At 26.1% G+C, this 16872-nt stretch overlaps 1 protein-coding gene across 1 annotated transcript in view; it reads left to right on the forward strand.

Annotated features, from left to right (window-relative positions):
- Nucleotides 1–470: 470 nt before the first annotated feature.
- Nucleotides 471–16872, forward strand: part of LOC107445135 (mid1-interacting protein 1A) — a 37154-nt gene continuing 20752 nt past the window's right edge. The window contains exon 1 of the mRNA XM_016059474.4: nt 471–2439. Within this exon, the coding sequence (XP_015914960.1) occupies nt 624–1286 (663 nt within the window). The 5' untranslated portion in view covers nt 471–623 and the 3' untranslated portion in view covers nt 1287–2439. The remainder of the gene's footprint in view (nt 2440–16872) is intronic.

The raw sequence follows: 16872 nt of genomic DNA on the forward strand, positions 1-16872 counted from the left end.
TAACTATATCTGTAAGCTTTTTAAAAAGTGTAATAGTAAAATAAATTAATTTTGAAATAAAATCAGTTCAATTCTAAATATTCAAGGCCTTTTAATAAAATCACTTATATAAATGAATCTCAGTTCCAAAATTTTGACAATTTTAATATCTTAATTATCATTTTTATTTTCATCACAAAGAAGAGTTACTCGCAAAAATAAACTCTAGATGAATCAAATCAACAAATTTATCAAAATATAAACATTAAATTTAAATAAAGCAATTCCAACTATTTTAATGAGAGGAATGTAGTTTTTCTATATTATCTTTCCGATGAGCTTTTCTCTCTTATTTTTTTTTTCTTTTTAAAGGCAGAGAAAAGAAAGAGATAAAGTCGCCAAACCTACTGACCCATTAAGCCGCTCCGCCTGAAGGTGCACTACCACGCGATTCCACTCCCTCTGAAAAAAAAACTCACGGTAGATCTCAGCGGCGAAAAATCTCGCTTGCATTTGGAGTTAGGTCACTCAGGTGGCAAGCTAGATCAGGAGTAGCGGGTGTGCGTGTGAGCTACTCACGCACACAAAATCCAAAACAACCTGACTTCTTTACTTCAGTTTCATCCAGTCTCCCCTCCGCCGTAATGCTCAACTATGGTGAGAGTCCGGCTCCCACTGCATCTGCGGTGGTCAGCCGGAGGAGAACCGTTGGTGACCAGAGGTTCACTTGTTCCCAACAATCTGTACTCATTGCTATAGATAGATTTGTCAAAGCTGTTAATAATATGGATGCCACTGTTTTGATACCATCCAGATTAAGGGATATGGAGCTGCAAAATCGGAGAAAAACCTCCCAACCTCCACCTGGCTTGCAAAACCACCAGGATCTTTATAGTTTCTACTCTATGCTGAAGGACGTTAAAAATGAGCTTCTGTGGGGTCCTTCATCCGTGAATGCGACCCTGTTCCCTGTCGGGGGATCCTTTAGTGGATTATCTAGTTCACGAAGATCTACCATGAGCATGATGATGACCGCTGGTATGACCACTGGAATGACCACACCACGGCAAGCGTCTGATGATGGATTGGGAAGTAGTTTGGGCTGCTCATCAGACCAAGATACAGATAGTGAATTTGAAAGTATAATGACTGACAGAGAGAGTATGATTATGGAACAGACTTCGCATTTAGCAACTGCGTTTCGGCATCATCTGCATGGACTTCATGCGATTTTGCATCAGCTTGCGGATTCTGCTGACTATTTGTCCAACAGGTATCAAGAAGAAATTGATTCGCCTCTTGCATAGCCCAAAGCGAAAAGAGCTTCTGACTGACGGCCATTCTCAAAATTATACTATGTGTGTGCAATTTGATCGATGGTTCCTTTTTTAAGGATGGTGCTTTGCTCAATAATGTGGATTGTTTACGTCTGGTTACTTACTGGATACTGAGTTACTTCCATTTATGCTGATTCCGTGCATAGTTAAAAGTAATACTGAGCTTTACTATGCCTATCTATACCTATTTACTTGATTTAAGTTCATATCAATTTAGTTTATTTTAAATTATAAAAAGACCAAAAGTTGGTCATTTGAAATTGAAAATTAATAACCACAAATGATTTTAAATAACAAATGAAAATTAACCATTCATATTTATTGGCCATTTGAAATTTATTTAATTATTTTTTAAGCTGCTATGTAAAGCTTTTGGAATTCTCCTAGACAAGATGGATTATGATAAATTTAATTTTCGATTAAAATATTTTTTTAATTTTTTTTATTAGAATAAGATCTATTTTAGAATTTTATGGGTAAGCAGCAAAAGAAATAGAATAAATATTATATTTAGAGTATATTTAAAGAACAGAAGTTATCATTATAATCTCTCAGATTCGAATTTCGGTTTGCAATTCGCGAAGCAAATGCTTTATTTATTCAACTAAAATTTATCTTACTGCAAGATTTTCTAGGAATATCTTGTGCTGAACCTTCCAGTTTAGTGTGCTTGAACCAGTATGTTTGATCCAATGTGAAAGAACTTTAATATAATTTTCATATTTGTGGAAAAAGATGCTAAGAGCATTTAAACTCTCTGTAAAACTAGTCTCAATTTCAAGCCAAACATATGTGTTGAGAATGGCCGAGAGAAATGAATGAAATATTATATCAGAGCAGTGTTCGTTGACTTGTTATGTTAGTTACGAAAACAAAATACTTTCGCTTTTTCGAATTACCTTTGGATTATATTTCCATGCCTTTAAGGAAGAAACAGGGGGCTTTTTTTTTGTCTTGAAGATGATACCAATGGGAATACTGCACTCTAAATTTTTTACAACTTATGTTGCCAAAATTGAGTTTTAAGTTTGTGGTATTTGGTCCGTGCTTTAACAATAGAAGAAGTTGGATAAGAATTTAGAACTATGAAAATTCTCAAAATAAATATGAAGACATACCTGTCGTAAGTATATATATTAGATATTTTTTTAAAGTTTTCATATTTATTATTACTAATCGTTATATTTTAATTATACTTTATGATGGTTCTTTTGTCTAATTCAATATTTATATTTCCGCTCTTGAGATTTTTTAAATGCCGTATCACGTACTTTCATGCCATTGAGATCAAGTATAATCATAAACTATTAAAAAAAATAGAGTTATAAATGAATTTAGAAGATTTTGAGTGCTTGCGATGTTTTTAATTTTATTTCGGTTCATGATTTGTTTGCTTGTTTCTTAAATTATCTTTTTTTTCATAAAAATGAGAGGGATGTTTCAGTTTTATTACAAAAAAAATATATATATTCATTGAAAAATGCAATCTACATTAAATATTATATTGTTATCTATTTAGTTAATGAGTGTCAGTTTTTTAATTATTAAATGTTAAGAGCAGATTTAATTGGTTATTATTTAATTAAAATCATTAAATTTAAACACTATTGTTGATTTATGTTTTGGATAAAATTATGTTTTAGATTTCTTAATTTCCAAATTTTTTAAAAACTTTTTATAAAAATATTCAATCCCCAATACAAAGATTATAGAAAATTATTATTTGCTACATATTTGATTTTAAAGTAATTAATTAATCATGTCTTTTTAAGTATTTCCATACATAATGGGATAAAATGTTACTTCCAAAAATAAAAATTACTATTTTTAAAGTAGGGGATACTTTATATTTCTATTATGACAAATATTTAATTAGTGGTTTACATTAGCGAAAAACGAAGACTTAGGTAGCTAAAATATGAAAAATTCAATCGAAGTTTTGATATAAAGTGCGTGAAAAAATCATGTGTAATCAATGTGTGTTTTTCTAAATTAATTATGTCATGTTCACTTATAAAATTAAATCATTTGAATAAATTCATTCTTATAATTCAATTTAAGAATATAATGGCAGAGAAAATATTTTCTGTATCCTTCTTCACTTAAAGATTAATTACAAAAAATAAAATGTTTCTTTTCCTTTCCTTCAAAGTGAGATTTTTTTATTAATTAATTCAATTTTTAATAATTTTAATATGTATTTAAAGCCTAGAGGATTTTTTCAAAACCTTAAACATGTTCCATAATGGCAAAATTTAATTTCCAACTTTTTATTTTTATTTTTATAAACCTTATATCTTTATTAATCTTTTCCGTATAAATCTGAATAGACAGATATTTCATCATCTTTTCAGAGTAAAAAAAACCTTCTCTGAGATTTTTTTGGGATATTTTACTATGCATCATAAATGCTTTAAAAATAATAATTTTTTATAGTTTTTTCTATGAAACTTTAAAGCAAAATTATAATTTGTCTTCTATTTTCATATATAACGGCAACTGTACTTTTAAATTTTCTATTTATAAAACATTTGGCCTTTTTTTCATTGAATATTTAAAGAGTTTGCAGGCATTTTCATTTTTGTACTATCTTGTTCAATGAACTTTGCTCTTGGCCTCTTTTTACGCATGAAAATTATTTCTGACTTCATTTCGCCTTAAATAGAACACTCGCTCAGGTAGAATAATAACTGTATAATTATTTTAATTCATAATTCGTAAAATTATAAAGTATTTTGTGCATTAAATTGATGTAATATTTGCTAAAAGTGTTTGCTAGTAAATTTGTTTTTAGGAAAATCCAAAAATATAAACCATATTGGCATTATTCTTTTTACAAAAAATGAAATTGTTGATTACTTTTGAATAAATAGTTATCCAAGGAAATATTATGCTTGCTGAAGAAATTGCTTAGAAAAATAACTATTACTTTGAACTATTATACTTTCAAAAGTGTATTAATATCATACATGCACCGAATATGAGTATAGTCAAAATTACCAGAATATGGAAAAATTTACTATGTTTCTGGCTCTATAGGAACACTAAAAATATCAGTGAATTTTAACGAAGCGATTTGGCAATGATTTTGGTGAAATTAACAATAAAATATGGTTTTATAATACGTGATAAAACTGAGAAAATAATGCAAAATTTGAAAATTTTTCATGATATCTTAGAATATGCCATAAAATGCGTGGTAAAAATATTTATAGTTCCGAAAACCAGAATTTTCAATCAACTGTTAAGCATAAGAATGAAAAAATTTCGTCATGAATGATTTAAGTACCATATATTTTGTTTTTATTAACCATATTAATATTTTTTTACCGATAATATCATTACCATGCTGAGCGGAAAATTTTCCCAATTTTTTTTATCCATGCATTATTATTTTTCTTTTTAATGAAAATTTAATGCTTGATTATCTCATCAATTTTAAATCAAACGGTCTTAACAATGAAAACAATCTCAAACCTTTATATTAAAATAATATTCAAATATAAAATATACATATGAATTTGTGGAAGCTGCTCTTTAGTGTTAAAATATACGTAAACTATATAGTTGCATTTTACATAAGAAATTTATATCTAGATGCATAATACTACATGAATAATACTATATGCATATCTTCAAACGTATGAATTGCACACATACTCTTCATTTTTAACTTTACATGCATAATTTGCTATTACAAATAAAATCGTAACCATTTCTTTGTAATTGGTTTTTAAACAAAACTTATAGTTTTAATTTCAGATAAAATCAGACGATTTCGGATAAGACTTGCTGTAAGCTGTTTTACACAAAAAAGGAGACACACAAAAGAAAGGCTTTACACAAATAAAGAAAGACTGACTAATAATAAAGAAGAATTTTTCACTTTAACTTAATTTTATCCGAAATTATATTTCAAATTCGGTACAAAATTATTTTATGGCAAATTTTATGAATTCTTAAAAATAAAACAAGTTTTAGCTTGTTTTAATTGAAAATTTGTAGGAAGAAATTGGGTAATGCTTTTTTATTTTATTATTTATGTCAATGTATACAAAAAATACTGAATCAATCAAAGCAAGTACCCGAAGTGTCTCCACAAATCATAAAAATTTTTTTCAGATTATTTTTAGATTCAAAAACCATACATAAAATTTATTTTGTCCATTTCGAAGCAGTTATCAGGTTATAGGTTATCAAAAATTTTACTTTCTTCCTTAAATACGTCGCCAAATTATGTCTATCCTGCTGACGAAAAAAGGCATAACGGTTGTACAGGGTTGCTTTAATTTGAGACTGTTCTGTCCTAAATCGAAAACTTCAATATTTACGTTTTAAGAGACTAAAACTAAAATATTAAAATTTAAAATTGTGCTTTAACTCTATTTTTTTTAATAATAAATTCCAAAGCCTTACATAACTATACACTTTACTAAATTCTGACGAAAATTTGTTTCAAATTTAATTGCGTTTTTAAGTAACTTAAAAATGCTTCTTCCAACGTTAGGTATTTATGAAATTCTTCTTTACCTAAACTAAAATTTTCAGCAATTTGAATTTCCTGAACCAAAAGTTGTTATATAACTCTACATTATTCTAGCGTTCTTTTTAAAAAAGCAATTTATTTGCAAAACTAGATTTCCGACGGAAAATCGCTTGAATTTTATTTGTGATTTTAGGTAACTTAAAAACGTTTCTTCAAACATTATTTTCATCGCATTTTTTTAAAAAAATTATGAAATTCTGTTTTTTCGAAATTTACCTTTTCCACAATTCAAATTTCCAGAATGAAAAGATAATATTTAAATCTATAATACACTATTACTTTAAGATATACTTTAAGATAACTTATTTACGAAACTAAAGCTATGACCAAAAAATCACTCGAATTTTATTTGCACTCCTTTAAGTAACTTACTAACATTTCTTCAAACTTTTTTGCTATTACATTTTTGACAAAATTTATTACATTTTTTTCTTCCCCAAGCTTATATGTTCAGCAATTGAAATTTTCTGAACTGAAACCATACAACGCTTCATTTTATCAATATTTTTTCAGAAAACAATTTATTAGTAAAACTGGAACTCTGACGAAAAATCTCTTAAAATTTATTTGCTTTCTTAAGTAACTTAAAAATATTTCTTCAAACTGTATTTGTTATCGCTTTTTTGACAAAATTTATGAAATTCTTTTTTTCCAAAACTTATATTTTCAGCAATTTAAATTTCCAGAACCAAAAGTTTTTATTAAACTCCATCCTATACTAATATATTTTTAAAATAACTTATCTGCAAAACTAGGTTTTTGACGAAAAATCGCTTAAAATTTACACGCGTTTTTGAGTAGTTTAAAAATGAAACTTTAATATATGTGTTATTGCGTTTCTGACAAAATTTATAAAATACTTTTTCGCCTAAACTTACATTTTCAACAAATCAAATTTCGGAAACTAAGAATTGTTTTACTACTCTTCACTATATTAACACTTTTTTAAGATAATAGTTTATTAGCAGAACTAGAACTCTGATGAAAAATCACTTAAAATTTATTTGCACTTTTCAATAACTCAAAAATTCTTCTTCAAATTGTATGTGTTATCACGCTTTTGATAAAGTTTATAAAATTCTTCTTTTTTCTCAAACTTACAATATTAGCTGTTCAAGTTCACAAAATCAAAATTTGTTGTATCATTCTGCATATTCCACATATATATCAAAAATGGTTCCTCATACTGTATGTGTTATAGTTTTTCTGATGAATTTTTGAAGTGAATTTTTTAGCCCAAACTTACAATTTCAACGATTTATGTCTCAACAACAAAAGGGAAATAGACAACATTTGAGCAAACTTTTTTTCACAACAGTAAATAAATAATTAAAACTGTTTTTTTTTAAAGAAATTGAGCTCGATTTGCGAATCCTTTCAGTTTGCTTCCTTGTAAGTAATTTATTTTGTAAAAGTTCAGAATTAATCAACATAACATTTTATCTTATCTTTTCTATTAATTCGTATCAAGCCAGAACAACATAATGTAGCTTAACTAGCGAGGCATAAAATTCATTGTTCCATGAGAACGGTTACAGTTATATTAATGCACAAAAGGAATATTTCGAACATATGTAGGTGGAAATTTTTTTAATGCATCTACTTTCTTCCTTAATATCGCATTCCTTTATAAGGATTACATAGATTATTTTTATTTTATTACTTAAAATAGCATAAAGCTGTTCTTTTTATCCAAACAGTTCCCATCTTTTGTATTCAAATTATTTATACTTCATTAGTTGCACTTCAAAGATTAAGATGCTTTTCGAATAGAAGGATATTTTAATTAGTTGAAATTTTTTTTAAAAATTAAATCCAAAGAAATGCTGATTTTTTCAAGTCTGGTAAAAATTATCCAGAAGGAAATGTAATCGAATCGTGTCTAGAGAATTTGAGTTAATATTTAAAATTATTAAGAGTTATTTCATATCAATGATATAATGCCGTGAATTATTAATGTTAAATACCATGTGAAAATGAAGTGTAAAAAAAGCAAAGTGAGGTATAAAAGTCTACTAAAATTGTCTAGATCTGTTAAATTTTAAAATCTGGCAAAAAATGTCCAGATACAAAATTAAATTTCGGAATTAGAAAATTTGTTTTATTGCTTAAAATTATTTAAATGAAATTAGAGAATAATTTTCTAAATTTAAATTTTGCATGAAAATGATGACATAAGGGAGTTGAGGGTGGTACAAAAGTTTGGTAGAGGTGTTGAAAACTGACAAAAGTGTCATGAGTAAAGCATAGTTTTTTCGTGATTATAGAATTGGTTTTAAAATATAAAAATATGAAAATTAAATACATGCAAATGGTTCAGACTGTTTTAATGTAGCTTATGAAAGTGGAAAATATAAGGGAGATGAAGTTAGTATAAAAGCGCAGGAGAAACGATTTCGTAGAAACCGAAAGAATAGAACTTCGAAAGAATGTTTCTCATAGTTTATAAAACTTATGATTTTTTTTTGCATCATTATTTTAGGTCAGTTTTGAAATTTTATTTTTCTGTGAAAGACGTAACTGCAAGCATATTTACTAATTATCTGATGTAATAAAAATTTTTTCCCCAAGGATATTTTTATTATAACGCATAAGAAAATGAGACATTTTTATATTATTTTTTGCAGAAAATATTAATATTTTCTGCTAAATGTGAAAATTGACTCACCCCTAATCAAGAAAAGTAAATCCATTGAGAAACATTTCTGCGTTAATGATGCAATAAATATGGAATAATAAATCAAGGTTGATTTTTGAATGAACTCTTTTATGACAAAAATTTTTTAAAATTATGTTTAATGTTTTTGTTAAGCATTTGTCATTTCAGATAATAATTAACACGGTAAATCTTTTTTTAATTGCGTTAATGATGCAATTAATATGGAATAATTAATCAAAGTTGATTTTTGAATAAACTCCTTTATAACAAAATTTTTTTAAAATTATGTTTAATGTTTCTGTAAAACATTTGTCATTTCGGATAATAATTAACACGGTAAATCTTATTTTAATTGTTATTCCATTTTATTTAATTTTGTTTTAAAATAATAAATGAATTGTTTTTCTATTCTAATTTTTGCGTTTTTTTATGAATAAACAAGATTACTGTTCCATTGAAAAAAGGGAAAAAAGCTTACGTTCTGTTTAGATCCTATATTTCCAAACGATAATTTCCGATAATTTTTAATTGTTATTCCATTTTATTTTGTTTTAAAATAATAAATGAATTGTTTTTCTATTCTAATTTTCGCGTTTTTTATGAATAAACAAGATTACTGTTCCATTAAAGAAAGGGAAAAAAGCTTACGTTCTGTTTAGATCCCATATTTCCAAACGATAATTTCCGATAATTTTTAATTGTTATTCCATTTTATTTTATTTTATTTTAGAATAATAAATGAATTGTTTTTCTATTCTAATTTTTGCGTTTTTTCATGAATACACAAGATTGCTGATCCATGAAAAAAGGGAAAAAAGCTTACGTTCTGTTTAGATCACATATTTCGAAACGATAATCCCGAAAAAGAATTTTTTTTATTAACAAGTGACTTAATTAAGTTTAAATTCATTGTAAGGAAAATGAATCATTGTATCGTATTCATTATATAAATAATAAACACTATTAGCAAAAGAAAATGTAATTTAAAAAATAAAAAGGACAAATAAAAAAAGTTAACGAGAACGACCGTCTTTTGGGTAATATAAAACTGTGTTTCAATGTTTAAATACCGAAATCCTACCACTTTTCGACTCAGTATCGAAACTGTTCATTATGTCAAAAACTCTATTCGTTTTCTTATATTGCTTTTGAGGTTGTTGTATATGTTATTATACAAAAGCATAAAAAATATTTGTAATTTCTTGTATTTGTTCTTAAAGCCAATAACCAGGTTTTTTATTTCGCTTCTTACGTTATTATATAAGCTATTAAACCTAAGAATGAAAAAACCGTAATTTTTTAATTTGTGCATTTAAATCAGCAACGCTATTTTTTACGTTGATATATACTCTATTTTATCTAAGCATAAAAAATATCCGCAATTTCTTTTATGAAGTCAAAAATTTTATTTCATGAGGTCTTTTTCTCATGAGTCTTTTTCATGTAGTCAAAAACACTTTTTGCTTTTTACTTAGTTTTTTGCGTTATTATCTCCTTTATTAAACCGAAATCATTAACAAATTATTGGAATTTCCTTTATTTGGTCATTAAAAAAAGGAAAATCAGAATTAAATATTTTACTGAATTCTTCTCTCATATTGTATTGCAAAAAATTATTCACGCATTTGTAAAATCTTAACGCCGTGGATATTAATAAAGAACTATAGTATTGATAAACAACTACATTTAATAATAACTGTTTTGAATTATTTACATTATTTTAAAGCCATACAGTTTTGCTAGAGATATGGTATTGTTAAAATCCCTTATAATTCTAAATACCTACAAAGAAATAATATTCTATATAATTATGCTTCAGAATTATGATTATGAATAATTATTCTTAATAATTATAGATACTAGATGAAATTTTAAATTTTCTTTTAAAAATAGGCTTATTTCTTACGATTAATGTCTCCTTATTTATATTACTTAAAATGTTTTTAATTAACTTTATCCCCTAAGTAGCAAAATACAAAATTTGAGCGCAATCCGTCGAATAGTTACTAAGTTATTAGATTTTAAAATATCATAAATTTAAAATTTGACTTTTCGAGCTATTTCGCTAATTTAGTTCAAATTTTGCAGTTAACCTTGTAAAATAACATTATTTAAAATGTCAAAATTCTTTTGCATAGCAATACAGAAGTTTTTCGTACATTATTAAATAAAATGTTGATAACAATTTTTTTAATGACTATTTTTTGCACGGACTTATTGTTGGGTTAACTAATTTCGAATTACGTTCAAAAATTAAAAGATTCGCTTAAAAGTTCTCCGGATATGGTGAAATGCGAAAAAAAAGAAAAAGTAAACACAAGAGATCTAAACATTGCGCTCATATCTGCTAAAACTATTGCAATCATATTATGGGTACCTCCACTTCTATTTTGGGGGTCATGAATTCAAATCCATCGAATAAATGATGTGTTCATTCAGAGATTTTTTGTGTAATTTTGTAATTTAAAATATCGTTTGTCCGAGTAAATTAACATATTTGAGGCCAGGTTGTCGAATAACAGAAAATTATAGTGTTTTAAATTTAATGACTTTAATTAATAAGATCATTACTTGAATTTTCTAAAATTCAAGTAATGAGCAGATAATTTAATAATAAAGTTTTTGATTATTTTTCTTCTTAATCTGTTAATTTATTCAAAAAAATGATTAAGAAGAAAATATTAATGCTGTAATGAAATAATGATTACATTGTTAAAGTACGAAAAAATGATTGCATTGTTTTTCAAAAAGCTGATTTTAATGATTTAACACATTTACGAAACAGAAACTTTAAATCTGTGACTATTATTAATTTTTTTTAAATATGCAGATGAATAAATTATTTTAAGTAATGTTAAATTGCGAATTGAGGAATATATTTTCTAAAAAGTAACTTATTTTTTTTTTTTAATCTGTAAGAAAGATTATGAGTAAGGGCTCTTAAGTAATTAATTGGGTACGAGTCTCATAAAGCAGTTTCACAACAAGTCTCTAAGCAACCATACTATGTTTAGATTTCGAAAGTCACAGTTAAATAGATACATGTCAGTGATTTTGCGTAAATAAAGTACTTGTAGCGTAAATAATATTAATTAATCTGTTACGTAATTTTTATTCGAATTACGTAAAATTTGTAAAACTTTCTTCCGAATGAAATGTTTTTTTTTTTTTCTTCCTTTTTTTTTTTTTTTTTTTACAATGATTAAATGTTTAAATGTTTTTGAAGTTTTTCACTTGTTAAGGCAGATATGTAATATATATATATATATATATATATATATATATATATATATATATATATATATATATATATATATATATATATATATATATATATATATATATATATATATATATATATATATATATATATATATATATATATATATATATATATATATATATATATATATATATATATATATATATATATATATATATATATATATATATATATATATATATATATATATATATATATATATATATATTATGTTATATACTTATAAGCAGATTTTAATGTAAAAATAGACTTTTAAAAGCTGTCCAAAGTGTTAATATTAATGTTTTAATAAACTATTTAATGTAACTATTTAATGTTTTTCATTGTAAAATAATTTTGCTTTCCACTTTTTCAAGTTATTTGTTTTGAGAGTAAAAATTCAAATATTCGAAGCATATTATGCATGTTTCAATTAAATTCTATATGTTATGTTTATATTTGAGTGAAATAGTAATGTGTTGATATTACTTCGACACTTTTATTAATATTAATTAAATTATATTATAAGTATTCATTTTATTAGCTTTAAAAATGTATGGTTTAATAAAAATTTTTGTGAAAAAATTTAAATGTGAGTTATTAACTTTAAATTAGTGCTTGTGAAAATTCAACAAAATAAATTAGATTACATATTTTTGTAAAGAAAAGTGGAAATACAGAAATTAAACTAGAAATACGAAAATTCATATTGATGCATCTTGAAATATACACTTGAAACAGCATTAGATCTAAAATCCTTTTAATTTATTTAGTTATACTTGTATCATTAATTAATTTATTAATTATCATTATTTAATTTCTAGTTGTACCTAGTTTAATTTTATCTAATTTAATTTGTATATAAAAAGATCCCTGGAGTGCCTTATTGGCTCTTGGCATTTCCGGCAAAATTAAATTCCTAGTGCACTTTAGCATCCAAATAGAGTCTTGGTGCTGCCATCTAGTGTGGCAGAAACTAGACGTCCAAATTAACATGACCAATGGTATCTCACCCATTGTGGTGGTCCTGAAAGAGTGGATACCACCTCTGGAGAACGCACTAGGTCTGCTCCTCGGCAAGACCGATTATGTAGCTTATTGGAAATAAAAAAAAAAATTGTATATAAAATATTATTTACATTCTTTCAGATTGGTGCGCACTGAAAGAGTGCTAATTATTCGTTAAATATAATATCATTAATGGATAAAGCAGCTTTAATTTAAACCATTTTTAAAAATCAACCACTCATAAAAATCAATCATTAAACTAATTTCGCTCTTAATCCAAGTGCTTTTTTTAAAAAAAAATCTGTCAATACGAATAATGTAATGAAAGTAGTTAGGAAGGTATTTAGAATCCTTTAATCTATACATGCAATTATATACTTACAATTATATACTTACCTTTGTATTTATTGCAATGAAATGATTTTGTTTTCTTATTTAAAGATATATGTAAAGATCGCAGGTGACGCTATTGCCACCCCTGCTTTGGGTATTCGACTTAACGTTACATTTTGTTTTGCTGCTCAAAAACCATGAAAATTAGAAAATTGAAATAGCAAAGGTATATAGAAAATGTATCAGGAGTACGATGAAATGAAAAATGATATTCGGTTATTAATTCGCAAATTATTAGCTGTTGAACCTGTATTAAAAAATTCCCTGTGGGCCACCTTGCATCTCATAGAAATACAGCTAATGAGTTGAAATTTTACTTTCTTGAAATGGTCATTTTTATTTATGAAAGCAACATGAGCACCTTTTTTAAAATTTCAAATTGTTCTATAGCTATTTTAAATTTCAAGTGCTTTTCTTGCAAATTTTTGCTTACTTTTTTGTTGCTTTTTGATTTTATCTTAGTTGATGTCAAAAGAAGAATGAGATAGATTAGATTTTGCCAGATATATAATTTTTACATTTACAGCGAAATTTTTAAAATTATAAGCTTAATTTATTATTTCCGGAGCGCTAAAAACCGTATCCTATTTCCTTTGTTATAAAGACATAAGTTTATAGTAATATGATAATAACGAGTGAATTTACTTCTTCTTGCTGTGTCACACCGGTTCTTCTAAATTTTAGTGCAGCTGATTATTTTTCAAATTTCTGCTATCGTTCTTTATACTACGATTAACATGTTAAAATAATTTCTTAACATAAAATTATTATAAGGAATTTATATTTATAGCACAATAATTCTCTCTATCCTTATTATAACGCAATAATTGTATATTTTATTAACACAATTATCTTTGCTTTTTTGAAAAATATCAACTCTAAAAAAATGATAATGGAGAAGCAAGAGGAGAAACCTTTAAGTCATTAACTAAGCATTTGCTTTTCTGTTTCTCACAGCTAATTTGTCTTATTTTCAAATGCTGTACTTGTCTCATGCCACTTGTTAATGCTGACAAGCTGATTTTAAGGCAGAGGGGTGAGCTTCTTCTTGTTTTCCAGTGATGCCAATTACGGCCAAGAATTTGACTTACATGACACGCATACATCATAGTTCGTTTTGCAGGGAAGACACATTCATACACCATCTATCTGCAGATCGTATTTTTGCCCTGAACTAGAGCATAATCAATCTCTGATTCAGTACCTCCTGAGATATTGATTTCTTATGGGAACGTGGAGGACTTTGTGACTCCGACATATTTAGCGTACATTAGTCATAATTTTGTACACCAACTGCCTGCGGGGACAGAACTCACGACTTCTTGAACATTGCCCCAACCCCCTACCAACCATCATATTTATACTTAAAAGCTATAAAGTCAAATCTTGATATTTTAAACAATTAGTTGGTCATGCTTTCATACAATTTTATAAGGAAACCAACATATATTTGCAGATCATAAGGTTCACCTTTCAGTTTTTAATTAACTTTTTTTTGCTTTTTATTAGCTTTGTATTTTTAAGATTATAATAAATTAAATATTTTTTTTATAGTTACTTAAAAAAGTACAACTTTTTTACATTTTATTTCTGAACATTCCACATCAACGGAAAAATTACCAAATGAATAATTTAAAGACCGTACATTTTGGCTTTATCAACAAAATTATAGTTCTTTTTAAGCAGAAATGTCACTGCTATACAATTCGTGGTAATTTTACCACAATTTCTACCCTCCTGCGTATAATGTCATTTTATAATTATCATTATAAAATATCAGGAACTTCCGTTATTAAAAAATATACATTTATGACCCCTTGCTTGAAATAGATGTACATTAAATTAAAATAGTTTTTTTGAGCATTTTCTATTTCGTTTCAATCGAAATGTTTTCAAAAGTACACTTCAGACGGATGTCACCAAGCCTTGAAAAACGAATAAGGCGATGACCTATAAAACCATCAATTGTCTGTTTGCCAATCACTTGAACAGATATTGCAATCAGAGCGAGACTGTTGGTGATTTATTTGAACAATAGACCCACGTTTCTTCATCTTCAACTAGAACTGGAAATAACATGTTACTTCATTAATGGATTCATTTTGTTTTAATACCAAAGAAATAATAAGAAATAAACTATACCAAAGGAATTATGGTGACTGATTTAAACTGTAGGATTCATTAGAAAGGATTTAACTATGCAAATTATAAGCTATTGTAACCTCTTTTTTGTATGTTTTACATATTTTAAAAGTTGTAAATATTTTCCTTATAAATAGAATTAGTATTTTTTCAATATATACTTACAATAAGATGCATGATATATATTACCACTCATTAATTTCAATTCAGTGATTTTAGTGTGATATATACATATATATATATATATATATATATATATATATATATATATATATATATATATATTATATATATATGTAAGACTTTACTAGCATTTCTCTCTGGTTTTGAAAATATAGGATTTTCGAAGCATAAACTTTGTTATAATGATTTATTTTTTTACTAAATTTTTTGAAAGAATTTCAGCCAAATGTTTTGTTGAAAATATACTTTTCTTAAGAACCAGTTTTCGCAAGTGATATAAAGTTTCATTTAGTAGGATTAGTTTGTCGAAATTTAAAAAACTGTACTAATTATCTATTCCAACTGGTCCGCCAATAGAATTCGTTTTATATAAACTAAAATTGTAGTTTGTTTAGTGAAAAATGCACTGAATAATATTCACTCGCTACACTTAGTTAATTCAAGGTTAATTTCAAATTTAACATCGTTTTTTAATGTACTAGGGAAAAAAGTATTGTCATAACTACCAAAATATCGTAAACTTTATCGTTTTTTTTGTCTCTATGGGAACACTAAAAAGCTCGGAAATTTTTTCTGCGCACTTTGGTAATGATTTTAGCAAAATTAACAATAAAATATAGTTTTATAATATGGGAAAAAATATGCTAACATGGCTGTAAATTTGGTAAAATTATCGAGTTTTGTCATGATACCTTAGATCATGGCATAAAAACCATTTATTTGGTTAAATTAAATTCGCAGTTTTGTATTTTTTATTATATGGATGGTAATACAAACTACAATTTTGAAAACGAAAGTTTCCGGTAAACCAATACCAAATGAATAGTTTAAATACAGTATATTTTGGTTTTATTAAAGAGAATTCGGAATAATTTTACCAGAAATGCCATTACCATATAGTACTGTAATTTAACCAGAATCTTTTTCTCCGTGTGCGTGTAAAGAGTTTAAAAATGATTACGGTACTGGCATCTGTAATGATTTGTTTCAAAACTACCAAGAGTTAAAATTCGTTTCATTTTCGAAATATTTCGTTACATTTCCAAATTCATTGTGTACTGCAACTTTTTCATTTGTATTAAAATTGTAGCTTAAAATGAGAGAAACCAATTGCAGATTTGAAATCAGTGACTTGAAAACATCCAAAATCAAATAAAAAATCTCATGCAACCGAAAACTTTATAAAAAGATCCCCATTGTTTTATTTTCGAATAAGGTTTAGTGCAGAAATTAATGAAATCAGTTAATAAAAGCAACAGCCACGCCGAAATTACTTTGAATTGTTGTATTTTGCATGATATGAATGTATTGAAACTAATGGATGAAAAAATATAACTCAAAAAATTAAATTAATTGAAATAAA

The sequence above is a fragment of the Parasteatoda tepidariorum genome, chromosome 2, assembly GCF_982258835.1.
Source record: "Parasteatoda tepidariorum strain Cologne lab strain chromosome 2, Ptep-v5.0, whole genome shotgun sequence".
NCBI lineage: Eukaryota > Metazoa > Arthropoda > Arachnida > Araneae > Theridiidae > Parasteatoda > Parasteatoda tepidariorum.